Consider the following 13,741-nt stretch of genomic DNA (forward strand, 5'->3'; position numbering starts at 1 on the left):
AACTGCTTCAGACTGACTCGCCGCAGACCGACGGAGGAAGCGGCCCGGGCGGACCCACCAAACCCACACATGCCCAGAAACCACCACTGCAGACGGTGTCAGTGGCCTCGGACTCCCGTAAGCCACCGCTGCTGTTTAAAAAAAAAAAAACAAAAACCCTGCCCTTTGAAGGGCAACAATTTAAACCTATCAGAGCAAAGTGTCTGCAACTAACCGGCCAGTTAAAATTTTTTTAAATCTGAAGGCGGTTCTGTCACGGAGTCTGTCAGCCCAATGGGAGAGGTGGAAATTTCCAGAAAGAACAGGACCAATGGGCGCGGCCAGCGCGGCCATGATTGGCGGACTAAGTGACCAATCGGTGCCGCAGAGGTCCGCCCCTCCCTCCAATCGTAGAGTATATGATGGGTGGGGCTTTCAGAGCAACGTCCAGTCTCGAAACGCGGGGGAGGCAGGACTCTCCTCACTGTCCAGTGAGAGAGAAGCAAAGATGATGGGCTAGACTTCAAGCCAATAGTAGGAAATCTTAGAAAGCCCCCTAGAGGAGAGCGACCAGTGAGCCGGCGAGGAAGAGGCGGGATCTGGGGGTCCCGGCAGCTTCTAGTAGGTTCCAGAAGGCGGCGCGTGCGGTTGGGAACGCGGAGCCGACGGAGTCTATTCAACGGGGTTCCGGACCGGGCTATGGAGCAGGTGAAGGGGGAGGGGCGGGCTGAGGCCCGTGGCCGCTCTGGGACCCGCCAAGGCCCGGCCGCGGGTGGAGGGGCGGGGCGGGCGCCCGATTGTTGTGGCCTGGGCGGGGGCCGGGGTCGGCGGGGTCGGCGGAGCCGTGGGGAAGGCGAGGGCGTGAGGGCCGCGGCGGGCGGACGGGCAGCGAGGCCTGGTGGCGGGGAGCGCGGGGTCGCCTCAGTGCCCGTAGCCACTCCACTCGGCGAGATGGGCCGGGGGACGCCCCAGTTTGGCTTAAGTCCGCCCCGCGGCGGGAAGAGGAGCCGTGGCTTGGGCCCCTGAGGCCTCCCAGGACGTGGGTCCAGGCTGAGCAGGGGGATGGCGCCCGCGGCGTTCGGAGGGCTGGAGGTGGGCGAGGGGCCTTGCGAAAGGCGAGAAGGATCAGGTCAACCTCTGGGAATTCGTCTTCTGGGAGAGAGATCAGAGATTGTAGAGGTTACCCAGGACTTGGCCCCAGTTAACTTGGAGGAACGCGGGGACGGGAATATACTGCAAGTAGCTGATGGACTCTGTAGCCAGTTGCGGGGAAACCCTGCTTCTTTGCATGGAAGGCCGGGGTGGAAGAGTGTTGAGTGAAGGTATGATGAGCAGCAGGCCGACTTCTTAGCCTGATTCGGGAAAGGAGAGGGTGCAACATAAATCCTTGGAATGAATTTCATCTCTACCAGGGTTTTACAAATCATATGTGCAGCACCTCCCCCTCTTCGTTTTTTCTGTGTGTGTGATTCAAGAATTAACCGAGGACTGATTTTTTCTAAAACGTGGATTTTTCATTGCACGAGGAGGAATTAGTTGCCGAAGAAAATTTAGAGTATATAGTTAAGCAGCGAGAAGTAAGTTGACTCGGTTCAGCGTTACTGGGAGGCTGAGTTTGAGGCTTTTGTGGGTTACTTCTGTGAGTTAATTGTGACCTCTGTGGCCTGAGGGTTGTGAGACACCTAGAGAGGTTTTATTGAATTGGTACCTGTTATTGGGCTGTAATGGTTGATTGGGGGGATTGGTGTGATCTACAAAACTGAATCTTTTACCTGGTATACCTTTTGCTCCCTTTAGCCAAATCTGGCGCCTCTTTGCTAAATTCTTAAAAAATTAGAGTGGAAACTGAGAGTTTAAACATTTTGCACCCTCATGATAACCAAATTGTGTCAGGGATTGAATAGGCTGTGATATAGACAAGAAACTGATTTTAAGTTCAAGAAGAGCTCTCATCCTGAAGTTACCAAAATACGGGGAAAAAATTCTGTTTTATCACACTTGCCCATAGTAGAAGTCTACATGCAGGTAGACTGAGTGAGTAAACTCAGGGACTGCATAGATGGCCAGGTGTGTTAAAACCTACTGTCCTGCACCCATTAAATATGTAACCTTTTTTCCCCCTCTTAGATCCATGTTTCAGTTTTAAGAAATACTCAAATTGGATAAATATGAGTGTGTAAAATTGTGTTTTTTTAAATTAAGTACCTTTCAAATAAAAATCTCACAGTGATAAAACTTAAATTTTGACCACATACAGGCATACAGCTGTATGAATTACGTGTCAGATGATGTAAAAACTTACCAGTTCAAATGCACGCGCTTCAAAACTTTAGCGCACAGTCATCTTGTTTAGTCGCTAAGTCACGGCCGACTCTTTGCAACCCCATGGACTGTTGCCTACCAGGCTCCTCTGTCCATGGGATTTTCCAGGTGAGAATACTGGAGTGGGTTGCCATTTCCTTCTCCATCCACTTGATGCTTTCAAGTGCTGATTTCCTGCTTACAGGAAAGGTTCGCTCAGTTTGGAAAATGTTCCCTAGGATAGGCAAGAATGTCACCAAGGTATTCTCAGTTGCCTCGTGGAACTATTTGAGTTTAACTTCTCACCTTCTGACCTTCATTCTATATTCTAAGATTTTTTTCCTTGCTCGTTAAATTTGGTAGTCTCTCCTTTTTCCTCTTGGAGGTTGTCTTAAGATTTTTCTGGCTAGTGGAGGGTCCCATTTGGTGTCCCTCAGGGTTCTGAAGTCATTTCTCACAGCAGAATTCTTTCTTGCATCAGTACACTGGATGGGCATACCAAGAAAGAGTGGCTTGTATCCTGAGTGACACAGCTGTTCTCACCAATGTGTGGGCATTTGCGGGATGGCCTTCCCCTCTTGTTGGGCTCCCTGATTTGGAGAAGCCTTTTAATTAGGACCCTGTTTTGATGTGGCGGAGGTCCATTTCACACCAGTTAAACCTTTTGCTGTGTTGCTGCTGCTTTCGTTCTGGGTGTTTGAGAGAGTAGGGAATGGAACTGCAGTAGTGTTTCTTTAGCCTCCTTCCATCTGTTTTGTTGCTGTTTAGTCACTAAATAGTGTCCGACTCTCTTGCCACCCTGTGGACTGTAGCCGGCCAGGCTTTTCTGTCCATAGGATTCTCCAGGCAAGACTACTGGAGTGGGTTGCCATTTCTTTCTCTAGGGGATCTTCTTCACCCAGGGATTGAATCTTCCTCTCCTGCATTGCAGGTGGATTCTTTACCACTGAGCCACCAGGGTAGCCCCTTCATTCGCTTAAATATGTTTAATGCTTAAACATGACAAAAACTGATTTTTATCCTAGCTTCATTTTTACCTGTTAAGAAACAGCCATAATCTGCCATGTTGTGACATCTGCCAGTGGAAACAGATTGTTCTGTGATGCTAGGTGAGCGTCCTGATGCTCCCGAAGGCCATCCTGGTGCCAGCAGGTTGTTGGAGCATGTACCAGTGCGTGCTTAGTCCTCTTTGTTCTGGCTCTCTCTTCAACTAGGCCTGTGTTCAGTTTATCATTTGAACTCTGGAAATCCATGGCAAAGAAATTTCTTTTTCCACAAAAGGAATTCATGCATATGTCCTAGAGTGGCTTCATCAGCTCAAAGTTGAGACTTTTGGAAGAGTGGCTGGAGTTGTTAATCCCCAGGGGAGCCAGCAAAGAGCAGAGACAGGCCACTTTTTCCTTGTTATTTTATCTTTTCCTTGCTGGTTCCCACACGTGTGGGAACTGTAAATTAATCTGTGATTTGTTTTTCTGATCCGTAAAGTAACCAGTTTGTCAACAGCTACAGAAAGGAATGAGTGTCACCTAAGAAATAGGGACTAAAGAAGGATTTTATGGCGAGAAACTGTATTGGTTCTTCTCTTCTCAGGTAAATGAGCTCAAAGAGAAGGGCAACAAAGCCCTGAGTGCTGGCAACATTGACGATGCGTTACAGTGCTACTCTGAAGCCATTAAGTTAGACCCCCAGAACCATGTGCTCTACAGCAACCGCTCAGCGGCCTATGCCAAGAAAGGAGACTACCAGAAGGCTTATGAGGACGGCTGCAAAACCGTTGACCTAAAGCCTGACTGGGGCAAGGTAAGCTGTGTGTGAATGGGGGCTTTTCAGGTGCCCAGAAACTCCTTTGGCCTGTCTGGTACCTATCCTGAGAGACTCATAGTTGGTTACTGCCTTCTCCCCAGTCCTCCTACCTGTTGGAGAATGTTCCTCAGAGTGATGACATGTTTTGTCAAATCTGAGGTACTATCAGTTAAGACATGTTTTATTTTCTGTACTAAGAGAAAACTGCTCAAGAAACTAACAACACTTAGCATCATAAGATGAACTGGGGTGAAGCGGCCATGTTCTTCAGGGTCAATAGATACTACTGTTGTATCCTGGTCCCCTGTTTGTTTGTTTGTTTGTTTTGTGGCCTCCATGTGAATACCCATTTTGTTCCATAAATTGTAAAGTACATTGTTTATAGAGTTCATGTTTGAAATTTACCTCTGAGTGTCTATTTTTTTGTCTGTCTTTGCTGGTTTAAGGGCTATTCACGAAAAGCAGCGGCTCTTGAATTCTTAAACCGGTTTGAAGAAGCCAAGCAAACCTATGAGGAGGGTTTAAAACATGAAGCAAACAATCCTCAGCTCAAAGAAGGTTTACAGAATATGGAGGCCCGGTTGGCAGGTAGGCCCCAGAACACTGCCCTGCCCCTTTTATTTACTGTTGTTCTATAGTTGGGGTAATATTGAGGCTCCCCCTCCAATGTCAGTTTAGTAGGCTATGGGGGCACAGTAACCGACTTCCTGGTGGTGTGCTTTCCTTTATTCGAAACAGAAAGGAAATTCATGAACCCTTTCAACATGCCTAATCTGTACCAGAAGTTGGAGAGTGATCCCAGGACAAAGACTCTGCTCGCAGATCCTACCTACCGGGAACTGATCGAGCAGCTGCGGAACAAGCCGTCTGACCTGGGCACGTAAGTTCAAGGCGGCAGGTTTGTCTCTAGAAACGAACATGAACGTTGTGGTTTCTTCCTAGGATCCTGTGGCAGGGGTTCCCTAGACCAGACTGGGGTTTCTGCCTTTGTTTTTTTCCTCCAAAGAGCATTAAGAGTTTACTGCTTTATTGTTTATCTGTATTTCTAGAAAGGGTCGGGGGAATCACGTATTAGAGTAATCTGGAGTGTTTATTCTAATCCTCCCCACCTTCACTGCACTTTTGCAGTGCTGACTTAGCATCAGCTCTGTTCTTTCCGTATACATAGGCATACATTTTCACATAAGGGATATCTTTGTGCCGAGTGTATGTCAATAGCCCACTGATTCTGTTTAACAGAATACCTTGATAGTGATAAGACAACATATCCCTCCCCATTGGTGTGTTGGAATGGAAACTCATGGTTGAAAGCACATCAAATCTAAAGATCAGCTTTCTAAATCTTGTGCTGGTGTCTGTGACTGCCTGGGTGCCTCTGACTCCTGAGATCAGACAGAGTGTACCTGTAACTCACTTCTGTGTGTGTCTGCTGGCCTTGAGAAAAATCCCATCTGCGATACCTCATATTTTATGTGGATTTTTGAGGGGTTGAGCATTCCACAGTTGTAACTCATGGGTAGTACAGAATCTAGCAACCTTCCCATGGGTGAGAATCTTTTCTATACAGTAATCCGAGCTTTAGTAGTAAGTGGGGTTTAAGATCAGTTGTGTTGAAGACTAAGTGCTGTTCTGTTTTTCCTTTTTTTAACCAACAACAGGAAACTGCAAGATCCCCGGATCATGACTACTCTTAGCGTCCTGCTTGGAGTTGATCTGGGCAGTATGGATGAAGAGGAGGAAGTTGCAACACCTCCACCACCACCTCCTCCCAAAAAGGAGACAAAACCAGAGCCGATGGAAGAAGACCTTCCAGAGAATAAAAAGCAGGTTGGTGTGTCTGTCTGTCTCTCTGGAACACTTTACGGTCATGCGTTTAGAAACTGCCTAGTAGCCAGAAATGTGTCAGGTGGGACCATCTTTAGACTTCGGATGGCTGTGGTGGTTTTCTGAGTGCTCAGTGTGTGGTCAAATTACTGTTATTAATAATTTAAATGTTTAGTATATTAAAAGGTCCATGTAACAAGCAGTTCCATAGGAATTGTGTGTGTCAGCGTCTCAGGCAGCGGGTGCTACCACAGGGTCCCATGGCCACTGTGGCTCTGGCTCATGGTTCTGGCGGTGTGGACATCAGCCAGGGTCAGCCTAAAAACTGTGTGTGGTCCTTGTTCGTGTTGTGATCCAGAAGAATGTTGTCTGTCACCTCATATGCTTCTGTTTCTGGCTGATCGGACAACTTTCAGTCTTTGAGAGCAGCGGGCCTGTGCTGAACGGTTTTATTTCCCTTCTTATAAATGGGAACAGCAGATTGTTGCCAAATTTAGTACCGTTAAATGGGTAAGCGTTGGTTGCTCATGGTGTCTCAAAGCTGGAAAAAGGCCCTACAGTGTGGGTGGTCGTGAGTCTGCTGAAGACTCCTGCCGCCAGGATAGCCCCTCCCCCCCGCCGATATTCCCTGGTGGCTGGGACCCAGAGACTGTGTGAGAGAGCCCGAACTTGCTTAGCCTCTCAGAATTAAACCCAGCGCAGAACTGTGCTGTCCACTCTCAGGTTGTTTCAAGCTGAGGGGATTTCCTCTTCCCTGAGGAAACCCTCACTTTCCGACAAGATCCAGGAGAGTAGTTGGGATAAGGGGGTGTCTCGGAGGAAGCAGAGAGGAAACCAGTTTTCCAGTCTGACAGCTGGTAATCCCCTGTGGGTGTGGAGAACCTGCTCCCTGTAGCCTCATCAGGGGTGTGTGCTGCACGAGAGCTGTGACGTCCCAGGCGCTGGCTCCCTCTGCCCTCTGGGTTAGATGTGCTCAGCCCTCCTTCCGCATCTCCTCTAGGCGCTGAAAGAAAAAGAGCTGGGGAATGAAGCCTATAAGAAGAAGGACTTTGACACAGCCTTAAAGCACTACGACAGAGCCAAGGACCTGGATCCCACCAACATGACTTACATAACCAACCAAGCAGGTGAGGCCTGGCCCTGGGTGCGGGACTGGTCCCCGGGAAGAGGCAAGGGCTGACTCTTCGTTCTTGATCCTCTACTTGGCAGCTGTGTACTTTGAAAAGGGTGACTATGGTCAATGCCGGGAGCTTTGTGAGAAGGCCATTGAAGTGGGGCGAGAAAACCGAGAAGACTACCGACAGATTGCCAAGTACGCTTGACCTGGAGTGCCTTGAGTAATGGGGAGGGGGCTGGAAAGGAGACTGCAGGAGCTGAAACAGAAGGTGTTGGGAGGGCGTGGTGCCGGGGGCAGCGATGTGGGCCTTGTATCTAGATGTTTTTTCTCTGCAGAGGCTGACCTTGTCTGTGCTCTGCCCTTAGCAAATTCTTTTTCCTTGTGTCTTTGTCAGAGCTTATGCACGAATTGGCAACTCTTATTTCAAAGAAGAAAAGTACAAGGATGCCATCCATTTCTACAACAAGTCTCTGGCAGAGCACCGAACCCCAGATGTGCTCAAGAAATGCCAACAGGTGGGTAGGGAATGAGGGATGTTTTCTTAATTCGATTTATTGTAGTCATTCTTATTTAGTAATGAATTTGTTGTCTTTGGTTATTTTATATGATGCATCCCCTGTTAATGATGACAACACATAGAAATAACCCAGTTTTTCTGCTGTGTTTCTTAGTTGGCAAGGGTTTTGACCTTAAATTTGTTGAGGGTCAGTGCACTGACAGTGTTGTGGTTTTTATTGTAAATTAAGACCCTGCTGCTGGGAAAGATTGAAGACGGGAGGAGAAGGGAACGACAGAGGATGAGATGGTTGGATGGCATCACCGACTCGATGGACATGAGTTTGGGTAGACTCCAGGAGTTGGTGATGGACAGGGAGGCCTGGCGTGCTGTAGTCCATGGGGTCTCAACTGAGCAACTGAACTGAAATTTTTTCTCTATACAACCAAATTTTGTAGGAGGGTGATTTTATTCACAGATTGGTCAGAAAAATAAGAGCTGTTAATCCATCGTTTTCACATAAGGCATATCTTTGTACCAAGTGTATGTCAATACCATTTGTTCTGTTTCATAGTACATGTACCTTGATAATAAGAAATACAGAATTCTTTAATTGAGGTAAGGTTGATTTACAACATTGTATTTCAGTGTTATAACAACGACTCAAAACTTACAAACTATAGTGTGTTTAAAGTTATAAAATATTGGCTATATTCTCTGTGCTGTACAGTATATCTTTGTAGTTTGTATATAGTGTAAGGAATATAAAATTATTAATCCCCAAATTAAATCTCACCAGCAGTACCTCATAGTTCAGTCGATAAAGAATCTGCCTGCAATGCAGTAAACCCAGGTTCAATTCCTGGGTCAGGAAGATCCCCTGGAGAAGGAAATGGCAACCCACTCCGGGATTCTTGCCTGGAGAAGTCCATGGACAGAAGAGCCTGGCAGGCTACAGCCCGTGGGCTCGCAAGAGTCAGACACAACTTAGTGACTAAACCACCACCACCAAGCAGTACTTTCTGAAAATTAAAATTTTAATCAGACTTTTTATTAGCCCAGTGTTATGAGAATTTAAATGACTATTCCAAGAATTTTTTTTAGGCAGAGAAAATCCTGAAGGAGCAAGAACGGCTGGCCTACATAAACCCTGACCTGGCCTTGGAGGAGAAGAACAAAGGCAATGAGTGTTTCCAGAAAGGGGACTACCCGCAGGCCATGAAGCACTACACGGAAGCCATCAAACGGAACCCCAAAGATGCCAAGTTGTATAGCAACCGGGCCGCCTGCTACACCAAGCTCCTGGAGTTCCAGCTGGCGCTCAAGGTGAAGGCAGGGCGGCCTGTCTGTGAGCAGCGTGTCCTTCCTCTCCACGTGGTCGTCAGCATCAGCTTGACCTTCTTATTTTGATCATAGTTTCAGGGTGGTGGTGCATGTGTGAGATTTGTGAAAGTACAGGACCTGTGTGTGTACCCTTTGCTGGCCCATGCAGTAGGAAGTGTTTGGGAAAGTAGATCTGTTTCCCTTCCCATTGCCTTTCTTCATGTGTTAATTGTTTTGCCTTTTTGACGTTTTATTTTATTTTATTTTATTTATTTTTTTTTTTTCTTTTTTTTTAATTTTTATTATTTTTTTTCTTTTTGACGTTTTAAATGCACAGTTGAGCGCATCGAGTCCATGCACACTGGTGTACAGCCATCACCACCCTCTGCTGCAGAGCTTTTCTCTTCCCAAGTGGAAGCTGCATCTTCTAAACACTAAACTCCCCATTCCTCTCTTTCATCCCCTAGCAACCAGTGTTCTACTTTCTGTCTTTGAATTTGATCACTCTAGGAACCTCCTATAAGGGGGGATCATACTGTATTGGACCTTTTGTGCCTGGCTCATGTCACTTAGCATAGTGTCTTCAAGGTTCATGTTGTAGCATGTGTCGGCATTTCCTTTTTCATGGCTGAATAGTATTCTGTTGTATGGATGGACCACGCTGTTTGCTCGATTCATCCATCAGTGGAGATTTGGTTGTTTCCACTTTTGGGCTATGCTGAACAGTGCTGCTGTGACCGTGGGTGTACAGATATCTGTTTGTCCCTAGTTTCAGGTATTTTATGCAACAGTGGAAGTATTGCAGTTCTCTGTTTAACTTGGGGGAGGGGTGAGCTGCCTCGCTTTCTATAGGAACTTTACCATCATTCCTTTCTTCAGTACTCAGTAATATAGGTCTGCTGTTGTAAGTCACATCGCACATGGTCAGTTATGCTAATGTTCAACACTGGAGGAGTTCCTCTCCATCGCGCCCTTGAACATGAGCTAATCTGTGCATCTTGGCAATTTGATCTATCTAGAGACCCCAGCACCTGAGTCCATGATGGTTTTTGTTTGCTGACCCAAATCTTTTGGGTCTGTCCAGCCTAGAGACATCACTGCTGCTGGTAGGACTGCAGAAGGGCCATGTCAAAAGCAAAGAATAACACTGTTAATCACCTGAGAGGTAGGGTAGGACTTTTCTCAAACTGCAAATGGGAGGAAGGAACGAATAGAATTGCTTCTCGTCTTAGGGCTTCTTGGTAGCTGTTGATTGGGCTGCAGTGCACACAGTACACTGCATAGCATTTTTTTTTTTAATGTGCATACATATTTTCCTTCATTCAAAATAGGGTTTAATACAATGTCTTATGGCACTCAAAATTAGGTCTTCATTTTAAGAGTATTTGTAGATGTTCTTTCTCTCCTCACTCTGCATAGCATTCTTTGTCCTGTAATTTTATGGTTTGAAGATACATCGAACAGGTATACAGAATACCTGTGTTTTCCTTCATTTTTCAACCGTAAGCACTGACGCTAAACTGTGAAAGGAAATGATACATTTTGACACTTGACCTCATAAGTTTTTGAGCATACATTTCCTGAAATGACTCTCCTTATGCATTCACAACATTATTAGCACCTATTAATAGCAAAGCTAAGGCCATAATGTCATCTGATGTATGTGTATATTCAGATTTCCTCATTGGTCTAAAAGTTTTGGAGTTGTCAGTATCAGGGTCCATTCATTTCCTCTGGTGATCATTGTCCTCTCTTAATTTTTCAAAGTAGAAGTTTCCCTACATTTCGGGGTTTTTTGCTCATCATCATCAGCTTTCTGAGGAGTCCACACCCCTTGCCTTGTGAGATGGTTCAGGATCTGGTTTGTAGTGTCTTAAAGTTCTCCTTAGTTTGCTTCTCTGCTCCCCTTTTGTCCTTTCTCTGGGCCTGCTGTTGAATCACCATGAGGCCAGAGTTAACAGAAGTACTGGGGTAGGGGGTGAGTAGGAAGATTGGGACTGACATCCACACTGTAATATGTAAGGTAACTAATAAGGACCTGCCGTGTGACACGGGAAGCTCCACTCCATACTCTGCAATGGTCTGGGTGAGGAAAGAATCTTAAAACCAGCGATTGTATGTATGTGCGTAACTCACTCACTTTGCTCTACACCTAAAACTGACCCAACATTGTAAATCAACTGTACTTTAGTAATAAAGTTTTAAAAGTAAAACAAGGGGCTTCCCTGGTGGCTCAGTGGTAAAGAAACCACTCGCCAAAGCAGGAGATACGGATTCAACCCCTGGTCCAGGGAGGTCCCACGTGCTGCAGAGCACCTACGCCAGTGCACCACAATTATTGAGCCTGTGTTCTAGAGCCCAGAAACCACAACTACTGCGCCCACAACTACTGATGCCTTAGAGCCCGTGCTCTGTAAGAAGAGAAGCGCAGCAATGAAAACCCCGTGCAGCCAAAAATAAGTAAAAGCAGCACTAGAACAAAAGTCGGATGTTCTGTAATGGCCCTGGGTGAACAGTTAGGTTTGTAATTCCAGGTGAGTCAGCTGTGGGCTAGCAATTCTGAAGGAATGAGCCTGATTCATTTCTGCTTTTCCTTCGTAGGACTGTGAGGAGTGCATCCAGCTGGAGCCAACCTTCAGTAAGTGTCTTCCTGTGCTGCGCTTCTGCCCCGTCTGGCCAGAGGGTTGAGAAGAGAGAGCATACTCTGCCTGTGTGTCTTCGGAGGTTACAACATTTTGAAGCTAGTGTCAGGCTGAGGAGTGATGGTGTTCAGAGGAGGTGAAAGCAGGCTTCGTAAGTGTGTTCTGGGTGATGCATCACCTCTCCTTTTCTGTCTCCAGTCAAGGGTTATACGCGGAAGGCAGCCGCCCTGGAGGCGATGAAGGACTACACGAAAGCCATGGACGTCTACCAGAAGGCACTCGACCTGGACTCCAGCTGCAAGGTGGGGCTGCTCTGGCCTTCAGGGGTCTCTGCCCTGCCTACCCTTCTCTGATTCTCCCCTCTCACCTTCGCCTCAGTGACCCCTGTCACCTTGGGCCCGTTGCAGCAGTGAGCCAGGTAGTGCTAACGCTCCCCCCTTCTGGCTTTGCCGGAACGCAGGAGGCGGCAGATGGTTACCAGCGCTGCGTGATGGCCCAGTACAACCGGCACGACAGCCCCGAGGACGTGAAGCGGCGGGCCATGGCCGACCCGGAGGTGCAGCAGATAATGAGTGACCCGGCCATGCGGCTCATCCTGGAACAGATGCAGAAGGACCCGCAGGCGCTCAGCGAGTGAGTCGAGCTGGGGGTGATGGCCTTGGAGGGAAAGGGGGACAAAAACATAATGCACAGCTTTGGCAGCAGTGTGATCCACCTAAGTGGGAGTGTGTGCCATCTAATTCTTAGAGCATTAGCACTACTTGGCTCACTGCTGCAGTAGGCCCAAGGTAACAGGGGTCATTGAGGCAGAAGGTGAGAGGGGAGAATCAGAGAAAGGGAGGCAGGGCAGAGATCCCTGAAGGCCAGAGCAGCCCTGCCTTACAGTTGGAGTCCAGGTCGAGTGCTTTCTGGTAGTTAAAAGGTTGGCAGGTGGTGGTGAGCTGGAAGGGCTTTGTTTGTTGGCAATAATGGCTTAAGTGGTTAGTTAGAAAGACCAGTTTTGCTGGGAAAAGGTCTCAGCTTATAGCCGTGTCCAGTGAGAGTGGTCAGGTTCCGGCCACTGGCAGAGGAGGCCCGTGCAGTTCTCCACAGGGCAGTTTCCACCAGGACTCCCCTCACCACCTCTTGCTGATAGTGTCCAGGGTGGGTTGCACTGGGGCTTGCTCTGGGAGCAGGTAAAAATTTTTAGGGGTTAAGTCTCATTTCAGGTAACTTTGCCCCTTCTTTGTCAGACACTTAAAGAATCCTGTGATAGCACAGAAGATCCAGAAGCTGATGGATGTGGGTCTGATAGCCATCCGGTGATGACTTGCTCATCATCCCCTTCCCTTCGCCCTCACGTGGAAAGAGGAGCTGGGACCGCAGCACGCAGCACGGAGCAGAAGGAAGAGAGGGGAGACAAGCGAACAGCGTATCTATATATTTATACAGACCTACATGGAAGATTCAGAGACTTATACTCGCGTACTCGTGCGGCTGCTGCCTCTGGGCCCTCCCAGCACACGCATGGTCCTTCCCCTGCCCCCAGTCGCTGTCTCAGCTGCTCTCCCATAGTTGGTTATTTTTTATTTGGGGCAGTGGGCTTGTATGGGGAGGGGAGGGTGTTCTTCCCAACCTCAGGTCCCAACTGTCTTCATTCACATTGTTAATTCCACGTCCTCTTCTCCAATAAAACAAGCCAGTCAGGCGTGGTTATACATTGTTATGTCTCCGAGCGATTTTTTTTTTTTTTTTTTTACCAAAAGACTGAAGCAGCTGTCCTGCAGGAGTCACAGCCTGGATTGGAAGAGATGTGAGTGCCAGCTACTACTAGGAACCAGGCACGCTCTGTCTCTCTTCCTAAATGGTGGGGCGGCTGTGAGCTTTCGGTTCCACCGCCTGGCCTGATGGCTCGGACGATAAAAAATCTGCCTGCAGTGAGGGAGACCCAGGTTTCATCCTTGGGTCGGGAGGATCCCCTAGAGAAGGGAATGGCAGCCCACTCCAGTATTCTTGCGTGGAGAATCCCATGGACGGGCTCCTGTATGGTGGCAGAGTCGGACACGCCTGAGTGACTCTCTGCCTCTGGAGCTGGCCACTAGGTGGTGCTGTTGCCCAGTGGACAACTTGAAAGGAGATGACCTGACCCAGAGTGGCTCCTGCTCCAGAGGGTCCTGTGAAGGTCCAGGTGATTCCCATGCTGTCAGTTCTCCACACTCAAAGCCAGAAGCCACTTTGATCAGAGAACAGTGGGTCCCATCCAAGAATCAAAACCAA

At 47.8% G+C, this 13,741-nt stretch overlaps 1 protein-coding gene across 1 annotated transcript; it reads left to right on the plus strand.

Moving 5' to 3' along the window:
- Nucleotides 1-375: 375 nt before the first annotated feature.
- Nucleotides 376-13,187, plus strand: STIP1 (stress induced phosphoprotein 1). The gene is made up of 13 exons (XM_043452036.1): nucleotides 376-687; nucleotides 3,871-4,080; nucleotides 4,530-4,671; nucleotides 4,822-4,963; nucleotides 5,742-5,910; nucleotides 6,908-7,034; nucleotides 7,117-7,219; nucleotides 7,419-7,539; nucleotides 8,625-8,846; nucleotides 11,445-11,481; nucleotides 11,684-11,787; nucleotides 11,946-12,118; nucleotides 12,718-13,187. The coding sequence occupies exons 1-13, from the start codon at nucleotides 679-681 to the stop codon at nucleotides 12,788-12,790; spliced, it is 1,632 nt and encodes a 543-aa protein (XP_043307971.1). The 5' UTR covers nucleotides 376-678; the 3' UTR covers nucleotides 12,791-13,187.
- The last annotated feature ends 554 nt before the right edge of the window (nucleotides 13,188-13,741 follow it).

The sequence above is a fragment of the Cervus canadensis genome, chromosome 29, assembly GCF_019320065.1.
Source record: "Cervus canadensis isolate Bull #8, Minnesota chromosome 29, ASM1932006v1, whole genome shotgun sequence".
Taxonomy (NCBI): domain Eukaryota; kingdom Metazoa; phylum Chordata; class Mammalia; order Artiodactyla; family Cervidae; genus Cervus; species Cervus canadensis.